This window comes from Zootermopsis nevadensis, unplaced genomic scaffold (genome assembly GCF_977971745.1).
Source record: "Zootermopsis nevadensis isolate Lab colony 2312 unplaced genomic scaffold, Znev_1.0 Znev_ptg000023l, whole genome shotgun sequence".
Taxonomy (NCBI): Eukaryota; Metazoa; Arthropoda; class Insecta; order Blattodea; family Termopsidae; genus Zootermopsis; species Zootermopsis nevadensis.
In genome coordinates, this window is record NW_028259155.1 from 7,705,271 (window position 1) to 7,731,470 (window position 26,200).

The 26,200-nt window shown below is 39.4% G+C and overlaps 1 protein-coding gene across 7 annotated transcripts in view; it reads right to left on the reverse strand.

Annotated features, from left to right (window-relative positions):
• Zir (dedicator of cytokinesis) overlaps positions 1-26,200 on the reverse strand; it is an 83,030-nt gene that overhangs the window by 54,853 nt on the left and 1,977 nt on the right. For 5 of the 7 annotated variants that reach the window (XR_015536720.1, XM_087354576.1, XM_087354575.1 and 2 more), the window contains exons 4-21: positions 25,439-25,655; positions 24,200-24,382; positions 22,550-22,671; positions 21,830-22,109; positions 19,252-19,420; positions 15,792-15,985; positions 15,184-15,364; positions 14,179-14,304; positions 12,064-12,202; positions 11,615-11,756; positions 10,487-10,675; positions 7,813-7,916; positions 7,061-7,229; positions 5,831-6,012; positions 3,563-3,660; positions 2,194-2,208; positions 1,684-1,816; positions 1,279-1,447 (exon numbers count right to left, since the gene is read on the reverse strand). Coding sequence is in view for 6 of the 7 variants with exons in the window: in XM_087354576.1 (XP_087210702.1) it covers positions 1,279-1,447; positions 1,684-1,816; positions 2,194-2,208; positions 3,563-3,660; positions 5,831-6,012; positions 7,061-7,229; positions 7,813-7,916; positions 10,487-10,675; positions 11,615-11,756; positions 12,064-12,202; positions 14,179-14,304; positions 15,184-15,364; positions 15,792-15,985; positions 19,252-19,420; positions 21,830-22,109; positions 22,550-22,671; positions 24,200-24,382; positions 25,439-25,655 (2,812 nt within the window). In the remaining variant the exon portion in view is untranslated. The remainder of the gene's footprint in view (positions 1-1,278; positions 1,448-1,683; positions 1,817-2,193; positions 2,209-3,562; positions 3,661-5,830; positions 6,013-7,060; positions 7,230-7,812; positions 7,917-10,486; positions 10,676-11,614; positions 11,757-12,063; positions 12,203-14,178; positions 14,305-15,183; positions 15,365-15,791; positions 15,986-19,251; positions 19,421-21,829; positions 22,110-22,549; positions 22,672-24,199; positions 24,383-25,438; positions 25,656-26,200) is intronic. The other 2 variants (XM_087354578.1, XM_087354577.1) reach the window with 2 other exon arrangements.

Below are 26,200 nucleotides of genomic sequence, written 5' to 3' on the forward strand. Positions count from 1 at the left end.
TTCTTCTTTTGTAATCAATCCTAGGATTGGTTGACAGCAGCTCTTTTTTTTAGGAAATCCTGAGGATCTTTAATGCGGTGGATTCCCCTTGCCTTCCGCATCCTAGGCCGTTGACCCATCCGGGTTCATCTGCTTTTAGGGGTGATTTCTCACCCCAAGGGCATGAGAGTGCCCGGAACCTCCACCCGCTCATCCACCCTCCAAAGAGGCTGTTGGCACTTAGTAGAGGGGGACAACTGAAACTGGTGGTCACTCGGTCTGTGGACGCAGTTTAACGTCATGCCCCGGACCAGATGATGGTTAGGTTACGATAAACATAACTTATTATTATTATTATTATTATATCCCATCTATTCACCACTTTATGGGGTATGTACTTCCATGTACCCGAGACAGACCTTGTCCCTAAGGTACATAGGGCAGCAGCTATTTCCGGGATCCATATTGTTTTTAGCAAGTGCTACATGAATTATATAATTTTATTTTATGATAGCGTCTTTCGGAAGATGTATGAAGATCTCAAAATGGCAGTTTTCTGCAGTTCCCTGATGTCATGTTTGCCCGGGATGTTGGCCAAATATTTCCTGAGTGACCTGGAGACAGTTCCTGTCGCTCCTATAACTATTGGGATTACTTTTGCTTGAACCTTCGACATTCGCTGTATTTCTATGAGAAGGTCCTTGTATTTCAATATCTTCTCTGCTTCCTTCTTAATCACATTCCTGTCAGTCGGTATTGCTATGTTGTTGTTGTTGTTGTTATTATTATTATTATTATGACATAATCCACCATACTAGTTCTTCACACACGTAACATTCAGAAACAGGATTTTTCCAACATGAAGCAAAAGGGAGCCCAATATGGTAAGCTAGTGTTAACCACTCAGAAACAAAATTCAGTTTAAAAAATTGTGTGCCTGATAAAAACAAAGATGATGGATAATGTCCATAATAATAGCCATGTTTAGTGGAACAAATCACTTTGGGGTTACTTCAAGTTAGTGACTCATGATTTTCCAAGAGTAGCTAAGAAAACCACTAAAACCTCTGTTAGGATAGCCAGCCCCCGGCCAAGATTCAAACTGACTACTCTCTGAATAAAAACTCACATACGTAATGTTAAGTTCTTGTTATAGATGGTACTCGTACCATCTCAGCTGCACTGTATATGCAAATTCCAGAAGATAACTTTTAAATCATCTGGTACATAAGGGATCCAACTCCAGTGTTATAGTAGCAAAAACAAACACATTCTGGAAGCTCAAAAACTGCTAGTCACCTTAGCATCCTTATTATAGCGTGATATTATGTCAGATGTAATCGTCGTAACCAGCGTTGTGACATCTTCAGAAAATTGCTCCAAGAAGCGCATCTTTCTGGGAGCATCCAGACTCTGAGTGACATCAAGATGCTCTACCATACTCTTTACTATTAATTCTAACAAAAACCTGCAAAGAAAAAAGACAGAAACAGACTTAACAGCAAAACTTACTCATTTTCTATCAGCTGTTATTGTTTTACAATAAGTTTTTAGTTATTTTATTTGAATGAAAAATGTCAAGTTGTTTTGAATCATTACGTACTGTTTTGCCATTGAATAACATAATGCATAATACATTGAACTTTGTAATAAAACCAAAATAATGCCTAACACACAGAAATTGAAAATGTACACAACCCATACCATGAATTTGCCATTGCAAGCTCTCTAGCAGAACCACTTGATACCACCCATTGAAGCGACAGTTCTTCATGGACAATCTTATGTGGCAACTGCACTTTGGACATCTGGTACAAAAAGTTCTCTTGACTCGGTCCTAGGCAAGAAAAGATAAATAGCTGTGATTATATTGAATAAGCAGTCGCAGACAAGGAGCAGTCTGCCAGATGGGAGGCTGAGTTGGGGTCCAACAGCTTACCACAACAAGATACGGCACATTACAAAGTGTTACACGGGATCTCAGATTGGGAGAGATTCTTTGGAATAACATATGAAATGGAAAATGAATATGCAAATAAAAAACAATATTAAACATAATATAATACAATTACATAAAGTTGCTGACTCCTCAAAAAAGTCAAAATAAATAATGTCGTAATCAACAAATTCTGATAAACTGACTTTAATTACTGATTCAGCATCAATAAGAAAAGAAAAATACACGTAAAATAGACACTGAACATTGGCACTCACCCCCATTCTCCACACCTCGAGCACGCATAAAAAGGACACATCAAGTATGATTTAATTGAAACTTATCTTCACAAAATTTCTTTCATTAGCCAATGCAAGTTGCAGTACAGCATGCTAATATTACAACTTATACAGTGAGTGAAATTATTAAAAATTACTACAAATGGAATGAATTTAACTCACATTTTATAAAACAGTAAATGTTGCTCAGCTCCTTCTCACCTGTTACTTAAAAATAAATACAATTAACCTTCACTGTACCTCATTATCCAATAAACTGTGTAAAAAAATCACTGCTTTAAGTTCCATAACAGAAAACAATTAATTATGTAAATACGCTGAGTTTCTCTGCAAGTGTGGACTCAGGCAAGAGCAACATTCTCTTTGCATCTAGCCATGTCAGCTCACATCATGGATGTACCGTCAATAAAATTCAATGAGTTACATGCATGAGCATGACATTCATTACTTTTTTAACGTTTCCATCTGAAATCAACAGTGACGACTCACTGAACATCCTCACTACGCTAAATTAACTCTTAAAACAATAGTATACTGGACATGTAATGCTCATTTTTTTCAAATGTTCCACTGCCCTTTCATAGCCAATTGCCATGTTATCATTTTTTATTACTTCACTTTACGATCCTAGACTGTGTAAGATTTGAGGTTTTCACAGCGGTGAGTCTGAAGATGACTGTCTTCTGGGATGTTGTGCCATGTAGTCTCGTAGATGTCCACCAACGTTTTAGAGGTCATGTTGCCTCCGTCTTGAGGGCGATGGAAATGTTGGTGGACATCTGCCAGACCACATGGCACAACAACCCAGAAGACAGCCGTCTTCAGACTCAATATCATGAGAACCTCAAATCCTATGACACAGAAGTTACTCAACAATAAAATTATATATTAGGAAAATGCAGGAAAATTATAAAGAGACAGTGAGAGAGAGAGAAAGAAAGAAAATATACAAAATAGAACAAAAGAGTGATAAAAGTATTTAAAAACAAAAATAAAATTTAGTAATGAAGAACATTACACAACACAAATGTCACAACTTGTCATGCAACTTTCACATCTTATATAGGTTACTGCAGTGAACACCTTCCGAAGGTAAACAGCAAAGGATAAGAAAGTTTCAGATTACGAAATACAAAATTTGTTCCCTAATATAAGTAACATCAACACAAAACAACATAAAACCAACAAATGTCTGCCAAATTTTAGTTAAACTTTCAAAGAGAAGAGCAAAGCATATCATGATAAGATTTTCTTTCTACCCATATCATGTATGAAAGGAAGTGGACAGCCCTGAATCAAATCTTAATACTGGATGTTGGATGTTAAGCCACAAAGTTATGTAACTCACCTGTTCTCATGCTCGATGTACGATCCAAGCCACGAGCCAAAGCATTTACTTCCTCATCCTCAGCACCAACTGTGTGCATGTCTGGGTTGCTACTACTCCTACACAACGTTACACCACAAAGACAATTACTACACACGTCAGAGAACATGAACATGTGACACAACATCTTGTCTGTACCATGGACCAGACATGTCAACAATTCCACATGGTCCAATGTGTCAATCAGTGGCGTGTGGTACTATTTTTGTGAAGGGAAGCAGTGGTATCTTTTGATTCTCAAGTTGACAGTCAATTAGAGATTTGCCGAACATCACAAGTTGCTTTGCTGAAACAATGTGGGTTTGAGAGTTCTCATGTTGTTTCAAAGCTTTATGAAGGTTGTTGATATCACCGAATCCAGTCTTGTTCTATATATTTTTTCATTCAGAAACAATAGGCATGGCCAACAAAACAATTTTCCTATGTTACGGCAACCGGATAGCCATTCTGTTTTAGAATACTGTTCCAAATTAAATTTCCCCACACATGATTTGGTTTGTGCTATAAGTTCTAGCAACTCGCATGTCGGTCGTCCTCTTTCTATAATTATTTTCTTTTCAGAAAAGTCCCTACTGTTAAACCCGTTTTAAAACGTGTTTGGTTGCACAGTCACATGAAGTTTCTCTGTCAACTTTCATTTGAGCTGTGCGTGTAGTCTAATCACTCCCCTGCAACTTGTACCACGAGATTGGAAATGCTGCCCTTCCACACGGATTGTTTACTTTCTGGAGTTCAATATGCTTCAAAATATGATCACAAATACAATCCAGAACCATGTAATTATGCATGTAAAATGTTTTAATAAAACTTAATGTTACTTACAACACCCAACAAGAACTGAAATCACACATTAACAGTTAATTTTCAAATCACCACTGAAAGAACACGTTCTTTCACTTTTGCATTACAGGCCAAGGAGCACAGACAACAGAGCCAGAATTACTTCCTATAGATACTTTGAGTGAGACGAACTCTTACGAAGATTAATGAAAGGAAACTTGGTAACTCCCACAAGGACACTTGGGCTCTTGCTTCGCCATGCACTATGTTCTTGAGAAGATGACAATATACACAATCCTTATTATTCTATTCGAATTATTTATGTATGAATTCTTTTCTTTTTGTTTCTCAATTACAGAAGCAATGCTTCCCTTGCTTTCATGCACGGCACACCACTGGTGTCAATGTACATTTTACTTCATAAACTTTTCCAGTCCCCCACCAAATCACAATCCTTCAAATCAGAAATACTCTTTAAAGCAAGGAAATTTTGAAAGACATGTCACCATGGCATTACAAACACTGGATCATGTTGCCAGTTGTTCAATAAAGCGGTGGTCATACTGAAAATGTGTGTAACTGCAGACATTTCTCAAGAAATTCTGCATCAGGATCTACAAATCTTGTCACATCTGATGCTTAAATTACTTCTGGAACACTTTTATTTGTCAACATTTTGTGTACCACCCAGTATGAATTTGTTTAGTCACACAATGCAGAAAAATAATTTTACTGATTTCATAACTTCGTCACTAATACCACAATTTACTGAGAAACTTTAAAAGGAAATTTATCTTTGAAATGAGATCAAGTATTTCTTTCCTTCTTGATCTTTGAACTAACAAAACACATAAATCTGCTCATTACACATATTTCTAATTATGAACCAACTACCAAATTCCAAAGTATTTGGTAAACCAAATAACATTTTCAACTGAGGCTCTTTTGAAATTATGCTATAACATTTTAACAATTCACCACAATAAGGATGAAGTCTCCAGACATACATGAGGATGAAGCATCTACAGATATACTTTAATCAGTAACTTCTTATGCCCTTGGCAGATCAATTTCTCACCTAAGTACATAATTCACATAATGTTGTAATGGAATACTTGCACCTTCTGCATAAAATACCAGACCTGATTGGTTGAGAACTGAATAACTGAAAGTAGGCAGTTATGCGTTAAGGTGGTATCAACTGACAATGTTAATGAATGACTTGGGATGAATGCAGAAATAGCAGAACTCTAAACAATGTTGCAAAATTATTTATTTATTTATTAAAGTATAACAGTCGAGTCTGAAATTCAAATTTACTTTGTGGGAGACATACATTCTAGCTGTAAGAACAGCAATCCACCCAGACCCAATGAGGTATAAAGTAAAATTTTCTGTCTACACCAGATGCAAAATTATGATTCATTCAGTGAATGAAAATACACTCACCTTAGATGCTTCCCACGAGGTGGGGCAATGTACGTTGAATGCGGCACCAAACCAGGGCTCTGTGGTGGTGAAATGTTGAGCGGATGCCCATGAACTGGGTGAGGTAATATGCACTGGTATGTAACAAACGTTGTCAGCAAACTATGACAACCGTGCTGATCGCGATGTCCCTCCTGCAGAGCCTGAAATGAAAACCATGTCTCTTCCTACCTCTTCCAATATGGAGTTCGCTAATTACCAAATTACGACCCTTTACATAACTCTTAAGGTGGCGACTGACTTGTAACATTTGCCTGTAATGTAACATTCGCGGCGAGCATGTTACATTACACCACAACTGGTGTGGCGTATCGAATGCTCGTTTTGAACGCTCGGCTCGACTGTGCTCGTGTGCGCTCCATTCATTTCATTCAATATGTCGGACGTGGAGGTTGTGTTATATTTGTTCCATTTAATACGCTACTGTTATCTAAAGAACTCGTGAATGCTCGTTACGACGCCGCTCGACTCACTGACTGACTTGTAATGTAACACTCAAAGGGATTCGCGAAAAAACCGACAACACGATGGAGCGCCCGCGAGCGTGAGCGGCTTGCATCGAGCGGCTCCGTTCGCTGTCTTCACTTGTGTAATGCTCAATTTTTAACACGTTACATTACAGGCAAATGTTACAAGTGAGTCGCCACCTTTACACTGCTTTGAATTTTAAGGGTTTGAATTTAAATTAACTTGCATATTAGCTGCAGTAAACTTATTTTCTACGCATAAAAGCCCAAGCCAAAAGTACCATTCATATCTATTAACACGTCAACAATGTCCTGTTGTAAGAGTAATGTTCAACTATCCACTTAAAATATTTAAATTTATGAGAAAATATAAACTAAACAATTCTTATTCCATTACATTCCTCCCACAACGAAGTCTTCTAAGCAGATAAAATTTAAGATTTTTTTCATTTTCTTTGAAGTGCATTTTACCAACATCACAGCAAACGGTACTTCTAATATGAGCATTTTATTATTTACTGGTTCAGTCCCACCAATTCCATGACATCTGATGTTCAACGGTTTATGCGTAAGAAAGCCCTTATGACCTTCAGAGAGAAGTTGAATAAGAAAAATCATAGGTGTCCAAATGAGGGCAATAAATCTGCCTGATTATCCTTCCGATCAGCATGAACAAAGTCTCTCAGTCAGTTCTATCGAGGCACACAGGATCAGATCTACTCACGGTGACATTCCTCACAAGCATTGCTATTGCTTCAAATGCAGTCTGTCCGATGTTCATCACTTGGCCGAGCACTGAAGGCGGTATAACCAGCAACAGTATTAACTTGTTTAAAATCAATGGTAAGAACTTCACCAATGGTTCTGGCTTGGCATGATTCAAATCCAGTATACTGAAAAACAAGGAAAGTAAGTAACTGAGCCTATATTCACTTTATGCTCATTCAAGGTTGAAAGCTAACTAACTAACTAGATGGCTTACCGAACCCGAAGGTTCATCACCGAATTAACCAAAGCCCTCCACCGGACCCTGTCCTGGGCCAACAAAGTCCAGTCTCCTTCAACTCCTATCTCCCGTAGATCCCGCCTGAGATTATCCTCCCATCTACGTCTAGGTCTCCCCAGAGGTCTCTTCCCCTCAGGCTTCCCAAATAGTGGACCCAACCAACTAGATGGCTTACGGAACCCGAAGGTTCATCACCGAATTAACCAAAGCCCTCCACCGGACCCTGTCCTGGGCCAACAAAATCCAGTTTCCTTCAACTCCTATCTCCCATAGATCCCGCCTGAGATTATCCTCCCATCTACGTCTAGGTCAAGGTTGCAAGAACAATGAAAAATCATTATAAGCTTAACTGTTATTTTGCTACCTACAAAACATAATCATTTCAATGTAAATACAACTTATGGATCAAAATACAAGCATCGCCCCAATGTTCTCATTACACATCTAGTTAACGAGAAGGAAGACCATACCTAGATTTCAATTCAGATTCCATGTTTGCTTCTCCAATACGTGTCGGGATGTTTCCCTCTTGCAGAGCAGTGCACAGGCTCAAGAAACGATCCAGGAACTTGTCCTACATCACACATATTTCCACAGTACAGCAAATATCTCTTATTACATTTTCAGCTAATTAGTAATGACTTTATTTTAATAACACAACCAATGTCTCACCTTTTTCTGTACAGAGGAAAGCCGAGAAATTCACACTATCGTACATTTACATGTATGGACCAAGAAAACCACAAAACAAAACAGAATCAAGCAAGCACCTCCACACACTTCCCCAGACAAGAAACCACCTGTTGTCAGCTCTGCTCTATATAAAAAAGTAAAAGTAAAGTAAAGCTGTCTCGCTACATGTCACGTAGGTCGTTTGGGGGGAGAGGTGGTTTCGCTCCTACTCATTCTTGACCTCGGCACTAGAAGGGGGTGAGCGGTCAGCATCATGCCCCAACTGCGCTTTACTCCCGTGAAAGGACCCAGTACCCATTGGATAGGAGGCTGGATGGACCCTAGAGCTGGTCTGGATGCAGAGACTAGAGGAAAAATCCTCTGCCCACATCAGGGATCAAATACTGGTCATCCAGTCCATAGCCACTCACTTTTCCTGACTGAGCTAACCTGGCTCATGCTCTATAATAATGCACGTACGAGGTGCGATCGGAAAGTTTCCGGACTGTGTCAATAGAGGGCGAACCGGATGTAGTACGAGCTTCTGCCGCTAGGGGGTGCGGCCTACATTCATAGTGAATCAGTGTGCCAGCCGGCATCATCGAATTAGCATTTGTTTCTTAGTTACGGGCGTTTTGGTAGTGCATTACACCGACCCTCCTGCGATTTCGGAATGGCGTGTGCATCAAATTTTGCCAAAGACTCGCCAAAACGGCTACGGAAACCTATGAAATGCTAAAGCAAGCATTTGGGGAGTCCGCAATGGGTCGTGCACAAACTATTGTGTGGCATTCACGTTTTAAAAATGGCCGAACCTGTCGATGATGACGAGCGTTCTGGACGACCATCTTCGAGCACAACGCCCGAAAATGTTACGAAGATTCGGCAGGCCATTCACGAAGATCAACGTCGTACCATCAACGACTTGTGCGACATTGTTGGGATAGGCTATGGGACCTGTCAGCTGATTCTAAAGGAAGAACTCTACATGCGACGCATCCTGTCTGAGGACCAGAAGCAGAATCGACTTCTCGTTTGTCAGGAGCTCAAAGATCTTGCAAGAACCGACCCCAACTTCCTTTCTAAGCTCCGTGTAACTTCTTCCTCTTCCCAAAGATGAAAATTCAGCTAAAGGGAAGGAGATTTGAGACGATAGAAGAGATTCAGGCAGAATCGCAGATGGTGCTTGACAGGCTGACAAAGAAAGATTTCCAGGGATGCTTCCAGGCTTGGCAGAGGCGCTGGGATCGTTGTGTTCACTCCCAGGGGAACTACTTCGAGGGTGATGGATGAATTTAATACCTGAGATAAGTGTACGGGTTTTTATAGGCGGTCTTGAAACTTTCCGATCGCACCTCGTCACAGTCAAAATGTGTCATCAGTTAAGAAACAGGCCACTAGATGGGTGGCCAGAGTTTCATTCACAGGAGAGGCATTAAGACTTTATTATTCACCAGCACGCACATAAATGCCTCCAGTGGCTCTTTCCTTGAAGATGAAGAAAGCCAGAACTTGAATCTGACCACTTACATTCATCTAGTTCTGAGGTTAAGAATTAATGGGGTTTTTCATCTGTCATTCTAACACACCACTAGCTTTGCCATTCATGTGCTACGTTGCTATGTTTTTCCAACAACAAAGTGGACAACTTTATTTATGGATTATTCTTTACTTGTATTTATACACAGATTATTTTTCATGACAATGATTTTTAAAGTATTGATGTCAAAAATTTCAGAAGTAGGTGATACACAATATGACCAAGAAGTAGCTTTTTTATTTCATTGAAAATCCTGTTGTAGTAAAGAAGACATTACTAAAAAAAAGTTCTATGAACTATTCATAATGTGTATGATGTGTAAGGAGCAGACATCAACAAACACTGGTCGGGGAGGAACATATGTTTAATAAATTGCCCAGTAACTATGTAACTGTTTAGGTTTCTCACCCACACACTAAGCGAGCCACTATCAACAATCTGATTCTATTAGTGTCGGCTCCACAAACTGACAACAACAAATTACGGAATCAACAGAAACAATTTTGTAAAACTTACAACTGAATGTTGAGAGAAACCTCATTTCCAGCATATGTGCCTCGTCAAGAAAAGAGTCGCTTCCCAGCAGTTTTGTGCGAACAGTGACAATTCCTGCCTTCTGACATAATGATATGTTAATTACAATTTAATTACTCATCTGCTCCATGATACAGGCTACAGACTCTTCATAAAAAACTTAAGATAAGCACACATACATATTTCTTAACAATTTTTTAATGTGACTTCATAAAAATCTCTATCATTTCAAAAATTAAGTCCTCTGAATTTGATAACAGTTTCTAGATTATTTTACAGAGAGAGAGGGGGGAGGGGAGAGAGACATATTGGCACAGCCATGGAGTTGACAAGTTTCAAACAGCAATATTCCCCTCTTCCCCCTTCTCAAGCATCCTGTGCCACACAGAAAAGCTTACTTGTGTATGAACTGATGAAACAGCCTCCAAGGTCACAGAGAATATGCTTTTATGGTTGTCCACCCACTTGGTTCCAGGTAACAGGACATCTGGGAGAATGTAAGAGTAGTTGGCAGGAGGGCGCTCAATCATGACAGGCAAACAGAACTCCCCAGTATGAAGACGTCCATCGTGGAACACTGGCAACCACTTAAGAAATTGAAAGGATTATTTCTGACATACATTACCAAAAAGAGGTTCTTTCAAAGCACACAAGGAATATAAGAAGACCTGTTTCATGAAACTATCCTGCCATTTGCACAGGATGACTGAGAAAATCCAAGAATAGTCAATTACTCGGATGATATTCATATACAGTATATTATGAGTTCACGTCTACATTGCTACCACCACACATCATGCCCAATAAAAAACAAGATGGTAAAAGCATTAGGCACACAAACAAGTAACTCCATGAGGCAGAGTCCTTCTGCAGAAGGTAAGCCAGTCACCTGAACTTCCAACATAACCAAAGGATCATTACAGCATTCACAAGAGCTAGCCAGATGAATGCAGTCTAAACCCCCCTACCTTATTTCTTTAACATGTTTCAATATTCTCCGCAAATCCATGACTGCACCTCCTACACGGTCTTCTCCCTTCACATCCAACTAAAATTTTCTGTGCATTATACAATTTTCTACGACCTGCTGTTATTTCCCTCCACTGAGGTCAAAATATTCTCCTTTGCATCACATCCTCAAACCCCCCTTATCTGTGTTTTGCCCTTAATATCATTAAACAAGTTTCACAAGCATACAAAGCACAAATTAAATTTATTTCTATATATTTTAATCTTTATGGTTTTATATCGGAGAAAGAAGACTAAATATTCATTACTGAAATCTTCCCATGATTTAATCTGCTCCTAACTTCTTCATAAATATACTTTTGATTTCTTGCAGTTATTCCAAAGTATATAAATCATGCATACTAATAAAACTGTTTACACTTTGAAGGAAGTGTAAACAGTTTTCTTTGTATGCATGATTTATATTCCAATACACTAAATGGTACGCAAGGTTTTAAAATTCCAAAATATTTTAACATTATCACATCTTCAAAGGATTTATTACCTATTTTACTCACCGTATAACCAACTGGAGTTTCTACTGTGGTCTGCTCAACTTTACGCTGGCAGCTGACGTGGTAGAAGGTGAAAAGAAGGTGATGCTGATCGCCTAAGTTTGCTGGAAGTTTGATCTTCATTTCATCGTAGAAGTCAGGACTCCTAACATTTGCAGTTTAACAAAATTAAAGTTTCAGATACAACAGAAAGAACCATAGCACAAAATTGTACATTAATACAAAAAACTGCCACAGTCTGCGTACATTACTGTGTTTTAATACAAAAAATAGAAGACCTGACAAATCTGGAGATATCTGCATATCTTGAACTGCCTAATAAGTGTAGAAACGCAAGACATGGGTCATCTAAGATGTTGGTTCTTAGCATAAGGCCACACTCGTTTCCAGAAACTGTAACTTAATTTTCTAATGATGACCGGCGACCAGAAAGTATGCATCACGTAACTCACTTATTGTGATAGCTGACTGTTGTATATGCTTCAGTCGTGTATTCCGGACATGACGACTTTCCAAAAATTACTGGCAACGCATGAGATTCTTCCTCACCACACATAAGTTGCACTTTCACTGTGATGTTCCTTGCAGATCCTACTCACAGACAAAAAACCAAAACATCACCACTAACAGAACTAAACAGCCAAACAGTGCAAGATCTCTGTATCCTTCAAATAGTGTAATGAACGAACTCTGTGTACTAGCAACTTGGTCAACAAGATCCAGGAATAAGCATGATGTGTGAAGTTTCATTTTTAAATTACATGATTTAGTCAGTCATTAATTCTACCAATGCATTATTTACAACTGTTGTTTTTCATCTGTTTTGCAGCAGAAATGTTCTGATTCTGCTCATGAATCCTCAGGATGACACAGTAAAACAAGTAAATGTATAATACAGAACATTTTTGTAGTTTAAATGCGTCATGTTTGTGTTTTAAAATTCAAATATATAATATAATTCAAGTCTATACACAAACTTTAAATTGTTGATGTTAAAATTTAAAATTAATATTGATATTTTGCTATGCATTGAAACATGTAAAGCGCAATACTGTAACATCGTAATAACGATGAATAGCGCAAAATATCAATATTAATTTTAAATTTTAACATCAACAATTTAAAGTTTGTGTATAGACTTGAATTATATTATATATTTGAATACAGAACATGTTGATGCAATTAAATGTAAACCTACCATATTGCCTAGTGAACAAGGAACATGGAAATGCTACCTTTTAAAGTCTGACTTGTTTAAGACAAGCAATATTTAAAGAGAACAAATTTATTACAAAAAACTGTATTAGATTTGTAGGATTTGAGGTTTTAACAGCGGTGAGTCTGAAGATGGCTGTCTTCTGGGTTGTTGCGCCATATAATCTGGTAGAAATTTACTTAAACTTCTACCAGATAATAGGTCGCAACAACCCGGAAGACAGCCATTTTCTGTTTTAGATTTGTAAAAGTATAGCATTTGTACATATACTTCTGTTAATATTCACAAAACAATGTTTATTGTTAATAAGCATGGCCTTATTTTGTTGTTACATTTTATTGAAAACAATGGATGAATGATCAGTTATATGTAGACATAATGATTATACGAGGGTTACTTCAAAAGTCATGGCAACTAATTTTTTTGGGGCAGGTTCGTAGGCCTTAGCCCATGTTTCATCGATGGCAATTATCCGATTCAAGAAACTGTCTCCTTCAATTTCATATCGTTCCAGGTTCACACGACATGCTTCATAATGTGTCCACTTTTGAACCTCGTTTAATTCGTGTGGCACACACTTCACTGCAATCTTGGGCATGTATAGGTCTTTTCGTAAAATTTGATGCACAGTTGCCTCCTTCAGAGACCAGCACCTATCTTCCTCCATGTGCTGGGCGATCACGGCACGAGAAACATCGGTATGAACGGACACAGGGCGTCCACTACGTTGCATGTCGGCACTTGCTTCTACCCACCTTGCAACAGTTCTGTATGGTACAGCACGATTACCAACAGCTTCCACAAGCTCTGAGTGACATTCAGTCACATTTCTGCCGTGAAGCACTGCTATTTTCAAGTAAGAACGCTGTTCCAGCCAGCTGACGTTCATTCTCGACAGTCATTCTGCAATGTGCCTTTTCTCTTGCCTACTATACCCACACCCATTCACACCTACCCGATCTTACTATGCCAATCGGAGGAGTATATCGTACCCTTTCACATGTATATTTTGAACTTTCTTCAATATAACGTGTTTGCCCCAAAAAATTTAGTTGCCATGACTTTTCAAGTAACCCTCGTATTTAGTAGTGTAGGTGCTGATATACAGTGTACGCTGCACACTTCTGTAAGTGCAATTTTCATTCATCCACGCACTGCAAGTTCCCTCAAAACCCCACATGAAAGGTTCTCCATTTCTTTACATTTAAACAACTATGAAAATGAATTTGATTTTAAAATCAGATTTGACTATTGTTCTAGCATATCTATTAATTACTCACTTTTTATTAAAGAACATAATGAAAATGTATTATTCTTCTACAACATGGCAAAATACTGAAGTATGTCTCACCTGCTCGACTAGCAAAATTCACTTCCTTAGGATACACATACAGCACATTCCTATACAGGTAATGTGGAACAAAAACTTCTCTTGGCGGAAACTCTAGCACTTCTTTAGTGGGTCGTCCTTTTTCATCTGAAAAATATACACAACCAAATTACAGCCTTGATTTGGTATTTAATAACCGTGTAGCAGAAAGCCAGCATTCTAAGACAGTAAAGATCCATCCGGGAATAGCCCACGCCAAATTCTTATATTTTGTGGTCAGGCATTCGCAATGACACTAAATCCTTAGTCAGTAAGTGTAACCAATGCCAATCAATGGCTAACAGCAGCCCTTAAATGAGCAAATAGGAAAAACACCAAAATTAAGTCAACAGTGGTAATCGATGATGATAATCATGTGGTCTTTAAGTTTTAAAACCTTGCATACCGTGTAGTGTATTGGAATATAATACATGCATACAAAGAAAACTGTTTACACTTAGAAGGACACTAATGCCAAACGCGTTTCGACCTCAAGAGGTCATCATCAGTGGCAAAACCAATTAATTCATATAATACAAATCAAAAAAGTTCATGGTTTTTAACAGAGCATAAAAGGTATACCTTCGTTTTATGGTCTTTACGTGCTTAGCGATAACAAGCGTAATTTAATGTAAACAGCACTTCAGAAGAAGACATTAAACTGTTGTCCCAAACAGCCATTAATCAGTTCGTAGTTCTATTACCTATGATCAAAACTGTCCCCTCTTACCCTGCAAGGTACCTGCTATCCATGATGGTAGCATGACGACTGTAACAGGGGACTGACATGACCTACAGCATAACATGGGCTCACAGCCATGACTCAGCAGTGAAATTCCTTACACTCATACACCTTTTCTTTGTCACAGGATGTGTTAAGGCATTCAGGCAATCTCAAACCCAAGACGTCTGGCACAATGCCTTATTCTTTGACCACCAGGACCACATTCAACATTACTAATGAACCAACTACAAGATAATATCTACCTGGATATGGCTGAAGACGAACCAACTCAGGAGTAAGACAATACTTAAGTTCGTCAGGGCACGGAGAAATGTCCAGTTTCAATGTCCCAGGTATACACTTCAACTTTTTCATAACGGAACAAGGACGTTTCAGCTCTTGTAAGAATTTAAAGAGGTCTTCATCTCGTAAGCGATCACTTTCCTGTAAGAAGTAAAATATAATTCATAAATTTTATACATCATGAAAGAAAAAAAGGGGAGGCTGGTTAGAAAAACAAGCGGTGAAAAAGTTTTGACTATCATGCAGTCACTTGCCACATTTTAGCACTCTTATTCTAACCATGTGTCACCACCTCTCTTCTTGAGCCATTGGTTGCTTCCCACTTGATAGCACCACCCTGAAGGTGGCAACTGCAGTTTTTGCCAAAATTCTCGGGGAAACTTCAACAATCTGTGGCTCATTAGCAAAATTTGGTGAAAACCGAAGGACAAGAACTAGAAGGATAAGCCACAGAGCACTTCATGTGCTGGAATTTAATTGTTTATTCAACGTTTTCATTTATCATCACCTGTTTCAGTTTCAATTCTTAAATTAACATTTTTTTGCAGTCCTAATTTCAACAAACAACCTGCTTGAAGAAGCTGGAAACTGTGAGAGTGACTGGGCGGAATGTATCCAAACTTGATCCAAAATCTTCAGGAGACCAGCTTCGTCTCTTCTCCGAGTTGCTGCGACGCTCCAACGAACCACGCCGCGTCAAGGAGCCCATATCACTCGCCTTTTTTCTGAACTGATCAAAGCTGCTACTGCTTGATTTTCGATCTACGAAGAGCCAAATTGTGCACATAAGGGAAGTTCTGCATTATAATAAAATAAAATTCAACATGCTATTATCAACATCAATAAAATCATTATAAGTCACACATGGGGAACATTGTTATAGACGATTTTTTTTGAAAAATGAAGTCCTGGGTCTATTTCTAGAGATGTATGGTAGCCATATTGCCATTCATGCATCTGAATGCAGTGTGCTCAAACAGCAGCTTAACAAACACTGGGAATCATCTGGACACTAGCCATAGCCAAGCTGGCAGGGCAGTCTGTCTCATCGCCACTCAAGGCCAAGCCACGTGCAGTCAGATAAATGAGCTGCAAGAGGTGCTGTTGTGTGTCCAGGAGTGCCCCCTCAGCCAAAGCCTATACTAGTGTCAGGAGAGCCGAGCCTGCACCTTTTGCAGCAAATACTAGTGAACAGCAGTGATCAAACATTTGACAGCTGCAGTTTTTAGGAAGCACTGAGGTGTCTGCTTTCATATCTCAGATGCACACAATCCTTTTTTTATGCTTCAATATGTTGCAATAGTTTCAAAACAATAAGTTTTGTCAGAATACTTTTTAAACTACCAGTATCCTACGGTATATTTTTAAACATTCTATGTGTGTCTTTTCTTATGTAAATCTGGAAAGACGTTGGTGCGACATCATTGTCCTTAATGTTCATGTCCCAACTACGGACAAAAGTGATGATATCAAGGATAGCTTTTAAGAAGAAGTAGAATCAGTATTTGATACATTTGGCAAGTATCACATGAAAATTCTGCTAGGAGATTTCAATGCAAAAATTGGGAGGGAGGATATCTTCAAACCCACAATAGGCAGCGAGAGTCTCCATGCACTTAGTAATGATAACGGTGTTACAGCAGTAACCTTCGCTACGTCAAAAGATTTAATTATAAAAAGTACAAAATTTCCACACCGTGATGTTCATAAATACACTTGGACTTGCCCAGATGGCAGAACACACAATCAAATAGATCATGTTTTAGTAGATAAGAGAAGGTAGACAAATGTAATTGATGTGAGATCATTCAGAGGAGCAGATTGTGACACTGATCATTATCTGGTGGTAGCAAAAGTGAGGGAGCAGCTTTCAGTAGGTAGATGAACTAAGCAAAATTTTGACACAGAAAGATTTGATTTGATTTGAAAAAATTAAGTGAGGGAGAAGCGAAGGAACAATATCAAGTTGAAATTTCGAATAGGTTTCAGATTTGAGAGACAAATGAAAATAATGAAAGTGTGGACATTAACAGGGAGTGGGAGAATGTCAGAAACTGCATCAGAATTTCAGCGAAAGAGAAACTAGGATACTACAGGAGAAAGCAAAATAAGTCATGGTTTGATGAAGAATGTTCAAAATTAATAGATCGAAGGAAGCAAACAAAATTTCAATGGTTGCAAGACCCAAACAAAACAAATGCGGATAATCTATGTAACGTGAGACGTGAGGCTAGTAGAACCTTTAGGAATAAGAAAAGGGAATACCTGAAGGGCAAAATTGCTGAACTTGAGACAAATAATAAGGGAAAAAATATCAGACACCTGTAGAGAGGCATTAATAACTTTAATTAGAGCAGGTGGCAAAGGGTTGCATATGAGGATCCATAAGCTTATTCAGTTAATTTGGGATAAGGAAGAGATGCCACAACAAAGGAAGGAATCCATAATTATTCCTATTCATAAGAAGGGGGACAAGACAGTGTGGTAATTACCGAGGAATTTCGCTGCTATCAACCTCATACAAAATTCTATCCAACATTCTTTTGGCAAGATTAACTCCATATGCAAATTAAATTATTGGGGATCATCAGTGTGGGTTCAGACGTAACAGATCAACAATTCATCACATCCTTTGCATCAGTCAGATACTAGAGAAAAAATGGGAGTTCAGTGGGACCGTACATAAATTATTTATAGACTTCAAAAAAACTTATGACTCTGTTAAGAAAGAAGTGTTATACAACATTCTCATTCAATTTGGTGTACCAAAGAAACTGGTGAGTCTAATAAAAATGTGCTTAAATGAAACCTGTAGCAAAATTTGTGTACTTAAATATTTATCTGAGACATTCTTCATCAGGAACGGTCTGAAACAAGGAGATGCTTTGTCTCCCTTGCTCTTTAACTTTGCGCTAGAATACGCCATCAGGAAGGTCCAAGATAGGCAGGAGAGTTTGCAATTGAATGGGACACTTCAGCTAATTGCATATGCTGATGATGTTAATTTATTGGGGGACGATATCAATACAATAAAGAGGAACGCAGAAGTTTTACTAGAGGCTAGTAGACAGGTGGGGCTAGAAGTAAATTCAGAAAAAACTAAGTACATGTTGGTATCTCGTCATCAGAAGACAGGCGGGCAAAATTATCTTAGGGTGGCTAATAAATCCTTTGAAAGGGTTACAAAGTTCAAATATCTGGGAACAACAATAACAAATCAAAATGATACTTGTGAGGAAGTTAAGAGGAGACTAAATTCCGGAAATGCTTGCTACTTCTCAGTCCAAAATATTTTGTCTTCAAATCTCATTTCTAAGAATCTAAAAACTTGAATATACAAAACAATAATTTTGCCCGATGTTTTGTATGGGTGCGAAACATGGTCTCTCACTCAAAGAGAGGAACGTAGATCGCAGGTGTTTGAGAATCAGGTGTTGAGGAGGATATTTGGGCCTAGGAGAGAAGACGATGGGGCATGGAAAAAACTGCATAATGACAAGCTTAAAAGTTTGCACTCTTCCCCCCAAATTGTCAGGGTGATTAGGTCAAGAAGAATGAGATGGGTAGATCATGTGGCGCGCATGGATGGGACGAAAGGTGTGCACCAGGCATTGGTCGGGAAGGCTGAGGGGAAGAGACCTAGACATAGATGGTAGAATAATCTCAGGTGGGACCTATCAGAGATAGGAGTTGAAGGAGACTGGATGTTGGTGGCCCAGGACAGGGTCCGGTGGTAGGCTTTGGTTAATTCCGTGATGAACCTACAGGTTCCATAAGCCTTCTAGTTAGTTGGTATATGTCTAATGTAAGTTATTTATTCATTATCATGCATGTTCACAAAAAAAAGTAAATATGTAATATCAAAAATTTTGCTGTATTTCTGGGTTTTCCAGTCACTTATATCAGCTTAAGCTGAATGTCGGTAATGACTTGGCCAGACTATAAAAACAGCATAAAGATGACCTCTGTTCTGAAACATATAACGATAACACCATAAGATCAGGATGAAACACATAAGAGCTGCTTACCCAAACTGTTAGATCCTGTGCTCTCTTTATCACTACCGGAATCTCGCTCCAAACTACTTACTCCATTAATAATATTCATCACATAGATTGCTGTCCAAGCAAAAGGCATACGGTACTTTCCAAGTCTCTCACATGCAGCCACTGCATTAGCACGGACTTTGTCTCGATTCTGTAAACAAACAAATAATTAGAAAGCCAACTTTGATTCAGAAACATATGAATAAAATTAACCATGTTACAGATGTAACTTCAAAATGTACTTTAACAACTCAGCATAAATTTGCATACATCACAAGTATTTACTTGTCCTATGTACGCTTTACTGTGCAACTTAAGTCTGATACAAGTTGCATCTCTCTTACCTTAGAACTAACTGCATGCAACAGTAGTTAGAACTGACATATGACACAAACAATGAAATAAACAAATGCCTTACTTACATGGATAATCTTATGAATATACTGGGGACTCTGCCCCTGCTTGCCTCACCCACAGGGGAATCTCCTATTATCCCTTCTTTATTTTCCGATGCTTCCCTCCAAAAATTTCCTCCCCTTCCCTAATAATCCCTTCATTTTAGGGACAAAATTGGGGGACATGAACAGAGAATAAATTTACAGAACAGTTAATACATCATGACTGATAACACATTATATCAGTGCTCATCAACAGAAGCTGCCCGAACTAAATTAGGCTAAACATCTTCAGAATCCATTGTTCAGTAAACTACTACTACTACTCTGTGGCACTACAGCCCTTCTGTAGGGGCTTGGCCTCCCTAACAAGTTTCATCCATTCTGACCTATCCTCTTCTAAGATAGTGTAATTTTATCATATTGTGAATATTATAACAATTATTTTAATCCGTCTGATCACAATATTTAAAATTTCTTATAATTAAGATAATAAAATATCATTCATGTTCCATATCGATTGATCGATTTACATTTCGGAACATTTACACAACATGTTTCGGTTTTTATAAAACCATCATCAGGTGTAAAACATATCTAAGAACTTAAAACTCAATTATGATTTCTGTAGTTTTTTGGTGATGTTTCATTACGTTTGTTTTTCCATTTTTGGGTGAAGGTGTTGTTTTTCTTAAATGTTATTAGAAGTACATATCGGCCAAAGATGTGGGAGTGAGTGTCCCGATATGTCCAGAAGTACTAGTGTCTTCGAATAGGTGTGACCCAGGGTGTGAGACAGGGTGGCCCAGCTATACCCTCAGGCAATGGGTAGCTGGGGTACCTCAGGATCGCCACTTCCCGTACCCAATATCGTGAGCCCCTGAGGGTCCTCATTCAGTAAACTTCCAGTATTTTTTTTATATTTACATGTACAGTTAACGTCAATACAGAAAGCATACAGATCTCTTGATACATGGAAAAAACAAACCAGTTTTACTACCATAATGAGATCAGTCCATACCACAGTTTATCTGTAGTCTGCGTTGACAGAATACCTGGTTGAAACATCACGAACCAAAGAACAAATTTTAAAAAAATCCTACAAATTTAAATGTTTGCGTTTCATGTGTAATGACTAAAGAAGGCTTGCTTAGCTATTCTAAAAGAAAATAAATCTACCCAAACTAAATTATACATTATTTAAATTTGAAAATTTAAGTCGCATAATGCTTAATTAAATGTTGTGCATCAATGTCCTCAGCTCAGTAAAACATGGGTGAAGGCACAGTCTAATTCATTAACGCACTCACGCCTCTCCTTACCGCTTTTTCAATGTCTGCATTTGTACTAGCCCTTTCAAACCTAATGACAACTGTGTGTACCACATGCTTTAACAAACAGCTATTCTGCATTTTTGTGTCATGATTCTCAAAGTAAACAGTAATTATTTCCTTAAACAGCAATAACCAACTGAGATTTGTAATTAAAACACATTGCTTTCTCTGAGGGACATACTGAATTCTTAAATACGAGGCTTGTCCACAAAGTAAGTTTCCCTGGGGCCGTTTACAGAAACAAAACACAATTTCATGGAAATATTTATTGCAACAGATACAGCAAGTGTCCAGCTATTTTTCAACATATTCGCCACCGGAATTGAGACATTTGTCGTACCGTGGGACCAACTTTTGAATACCTGTGTCGTAGAAGTCTGCCGCCTGGGATTGGAACCACTGTGTGACAACCATCTCCGCCTCTCTGTCATTCTCAAAACGCTGACGCTGACCGGACAGGAATTTCTTGAGGTGTAGGAAAAGATGGAAATCACTGGGAGCGAGGTCCGGGCTGTAGGGTGAATGATTAAACACCTCCTAGCTGAACTCCTGCAGGAGACTTGCTGTCCGTCGAGCCGTGTGCGGCCTAGCGTTATCACTGACCGCACTTCACAGTCGGCGGGAGCTGGAATAAGAACCTCCATCTTCAACAGCTGCAACGATGCTACTGTGAGAACGCGGGAAGTGCCGTTAGTGCATGAGCCATGCTACGTCATTGCTCTATCACGTACGCACAGTCGCTTCGCGCAATATAAGGTTTGCTAGCTGTGGGACGAGTGGGAAACTTACTTTGTGGACGCGTCTCGTACTATTTACATGAGCTTCCTTTACCTTGTCATCTTTCACGTATGGCTCAGCACATTCACTTATATCTCCCTGCAAAACTTTCTCTAACTTGATGACCAGAAACATATCAGATGATGGGTATGTGACATCAAAAATACAAGACCGACTCAGTGTGCTGATGTCACTGTAAGGAATGTGAGACGTCAGCATACGTTTTAATCCTTCCGGATTCATGTCAAAGTAGAAGTTTTCCGACAGCTTTTTCTTCTCTTTCGCATCATATAGGGCCATAGATGCAAAAATTGGCTCCACTTCCAGATCCAACCTGCATCAAAGAGAAATTACAATTTGTTCGAGCTAAAAACCGTAATCCTCACGGTATGCTGAATCGGGACAATACGTTTCGAGAACATTAAAAGTTCTCTCAAACCAACACAGTATGTGGTAGTAATAACAGCGATACAGTACGACACAGCGTTAGTAGGATTTGAGGTTTTCACGGCAGTGAGTCTGAAGACGGCTGTCTCTTCTGGGTTGTTGCGTCGCGTAGTCTGGTAGAAGTTTACCGACGTTTCAGAGGCCCTTGCTACCTCCATCATCATCACCCTGATGATACTGTACAGTAGCATGCTACTACTGCTCTCATACACCACGTTGGTTTGAGGGAACTTTAAAAGTATCCATCACTAAGCAATCCAAGTGTCAGCTGCACTTAATGTTAACTGTACCAGCATCACAAACCCTAACCCACCTATAGATACTCACTTGAGCTGAATGCATTTAACAAGAATGCGATGTACAACATGTTCACTGGGCACATCAGCTGGTATTCGTTTCTCAATAATTTCATCCTCGTCCTGTGGCAGATACAAGGAGAACAACGCACTCTGTAAAGGAACATAATGAGGGAGAGAAATGACTACAGAACTTGGTTGTGCGAGGAATGAAGGCATACAACAGCACTGTCTATGTACTGAGCCTAAAAATCAGAACTAAATAAGTAAAATGAAACTAGTACAATAAACAGGATCTTAATTCTTCTACCTGATACTGAGGAAGGAGTAACACATATACGAGGTGCGATCGGAAAGTTTCTAGACTGTGTCAATAGAGGGCGAACCGGATGTAGTACGAGCTTTTGCCGCTAGGGGGTGCGGCCTACATTCATAGTGAATCAGTGTGCCAGCCGGCATCATCGAATTAGCATTTGTTTCTTAGTTACGGGCGTTTTGGTAGTGCATTACACCGACCCTCCTGCGATTTCGGAATGGCGTGTGCATCAAATTTTGCCAAAGACTCGCCAAAACGGCTACGGAAACCTATGAAATGCTAAAGCAAGCATTTGGGGAGTCCGCAAACTTTTGTGTGGCATTCGCGTTTTAAAAATGGCCGAACCTCTGTAGATGATGACGAGCGTTCTGGACGACCATCTTCGAGCACAACGCCCGAAAATGTTACGAAGATTCGGCAAGCCATTCACGAAGATCGACGTCGTACCATCAACGACTTGTGCGACATTGTTGGGATAGGCTACGGGACCTGTCAGCTGATTCTAAAGGAAGAACTCCACATGCGAAGCATCATGACAACGCGCCAGCGCACACCGCCCTCAAAGTTCGGCAGTTTTTGGCCTCAAACACGATGGCCGTCATCCTGCACCCTCCTTATTCGCCGTGTGACTTCTTCCTCTTCCCAAAGATGAAAATTCAGCTAAAGGGAAGGAGATTTGAGACGATAGAAGAGATTCAGGCAGAATCGCAGATGGTGCTTGACAGGCTGACAAAGAAAGATTTCCAGGGATGCTTCCAGGCTTGGCAGCGGTGCTGGGATCGTTGTGTTCACTCCCAGGGGAACTACTTCGAGGGTGATGGATGAATTTAATACCTGAGATAAGTGTACGGGTTTTTATACGCGCAGTCTTGAAACTTTCAGATCGCACCTTGTATGAATAAACTAAATTATTTATTTTTATTTTATCTGTTATTTTAAATTAAAGTTCAACTTTAATTTAAAATAACAGAGCCAGTTCCAGAAAAATATTGTGAGGGTGATTAAGTCGAGAAGAGTGAGATGGGCGGGACATGTAGCGCGCATGGATGGGACAAGAGGTGTGCACCGGGTACTGGTTGGGAAACCTGAAGGGAAGAGACCGCTGGGGAGACCTAGACGTAGATGGGAGGATAATCTCAGGCGGGATCTATGGGAGATAGGAGTTGAAGGAGACTGGATTTTGTTGGCCCAGGACAGGGTCCGGTGGAGGGCTTTGGTTAATTCGGTGATGAACCTTCGGGTTCGGTAAGCCATCTAGTTAGTTAGTTCCAGAAAAATCACAGAATGACTGCATAACATCCAATACTAGACACAGGCTTGTGTGAGAATAATTACATAATCTAAACTGCCTACAACTAAGCATACCTGTCTCTCCTGTTGACGTCTGACTTCATTCAACTGGTCAATTGTTTCAGGTGGAATTCTTTCCAATAACGAGGGGATCAACGGATCACACACTGAATTACGAAGATCAAAACTGGCCCAACTGCCACGTGGAGTGTCAGCTGAATGAACGGACTGCCTTACTGAGGATACACCACAATCTGGCTGCAAGATGCAAACAAACGTAATCAAATGCTCCTTGTAAATACAAAAAGAGAAAATGCAGCAGTAACAAAATTCATTTAAAAAACATGTTAATTCAAACCTATTACGCCTCACATTTGGATTATTCTTCTTGCAACATTCAATTTTCAAACTTCAGTTCACTTATCCAACATAAACTTTCTGTGCCTTAATTCTGTATGAAGGAGCCGGGATAGCTCAGTCGGTATAGTGACTGGCTACGGACTGGGCAACCGGGGTTCGATCCCCGATGGGGGCAGAGGATTTTTCCTCTTGCCTCTGCGTCCAGACCGGCTCTGGGGCCCACCCAGCCTCCCATCGAATGGGTACCGGGGTCTTTTCCCGGGGGTAAAACATGGCCGGGGCGATGCTGACCACTTGCCCCCATCTAGTACCAAAGTCAAGAATGAGTAGGAGCTATACCTCCACTCCTCCCAAGTGCCTACATGGCGTATAGTGGGACAGCTTTACTTTTACTTAATCCTGTATGAAGTTTAATGTTCAAATACTGTCCCCAAGAGGTATACTAAATATTAATTTCATTTCACAGACAAATAAAATATTCATAAGTGAATTTAAAAAAAGAGGTGTAATTAAGAGACAGCAGCAAAGGCACAGATACAACTAATTCTGTGCAGCAGAGTTCACCATGAGACGCCAACAGTAAACTCAGGAAGTCAAAAATTCCCTGCGCTCTATTAAACCGAAAGATTAAACTGCGTACATTTTGCACCGTCAGATGGTGCGACGAGTGAGTGAATGTAAAATGTATGTAAGGATACAATGTTACTAACCGAGTATTCACGTGGGACTGAGGAAAATCAGGGGGGAAAAAAGTCAATCAACATTTGAACCCATGGCCCAGTACAAAAAAGTAGCAGCAAAGAAGTGTTGGTATTTTCAAAGCAAGGAAGTGAAATCAAACGGTCACAAGCAAAAACAGTTGCAGATTTTAACGTCTGTCTCAAAAATTTTAGTATGAGATTGATTTAGCAATATTTATCAAATTATATCAAAGCAGTCAAATGTAATGATCACCTTGTAGCCTTCATCTTCATTGCAATCATCATAGACAAGATGGTCATGGTCCACTTCAAACACCTGACGCGGTATAGCCTGAACAAGACTGTGCCTTTCACATCCCCTGTCGCGAGTCCAACTACTGCTGGATAAATGACGGTACTGGTAATTGACAACCACCCAGTCAGCAGTATACAACTGAACACAGTCACGAACATGTGCAGATGACTCATCCCTAAAACAGCACACAATTCACAACTGATAACCTGAAAGAATGACTGTTAACACTTATCAGAGAAACACGTGTTAGCTTGTTTTGTAATGGTTCCATGTTTCACGTGCAACAACACAGAGAGGACATTTGAAGGGTACGTTGCAGGAAATCCCTCCCACAACTGATCACTGTGTCAACTGCCACAATCTGCCGTGCAGCGTTGAAGAAAAAAGAAAGTAACATCACACTCCTTTGCAATATTCACTCATGACTCAAGTGTTCCAAAAGGCTTCCTTTGTGTTCAACACAGATATGTTTATGCTACGGCAATGAACGTTTTTGTGCAAATCTTACGTGGAATGTAAATCCAATACGAGCGAGAGAAAATCTAAGAAAAAGTTTCATGGGGTTTGAATCCCCACAGAAACAATATTCATCATCTTATCAATCAAATACAAGCAAATGTCATGTTAATAGGCTGGAAATTAAAATCTCAATGTCAAGTCTCGTGAGAAGAAATCCTGAACTACAAGTGACTTGCAAAATTGTGTAAAATACACACGCAT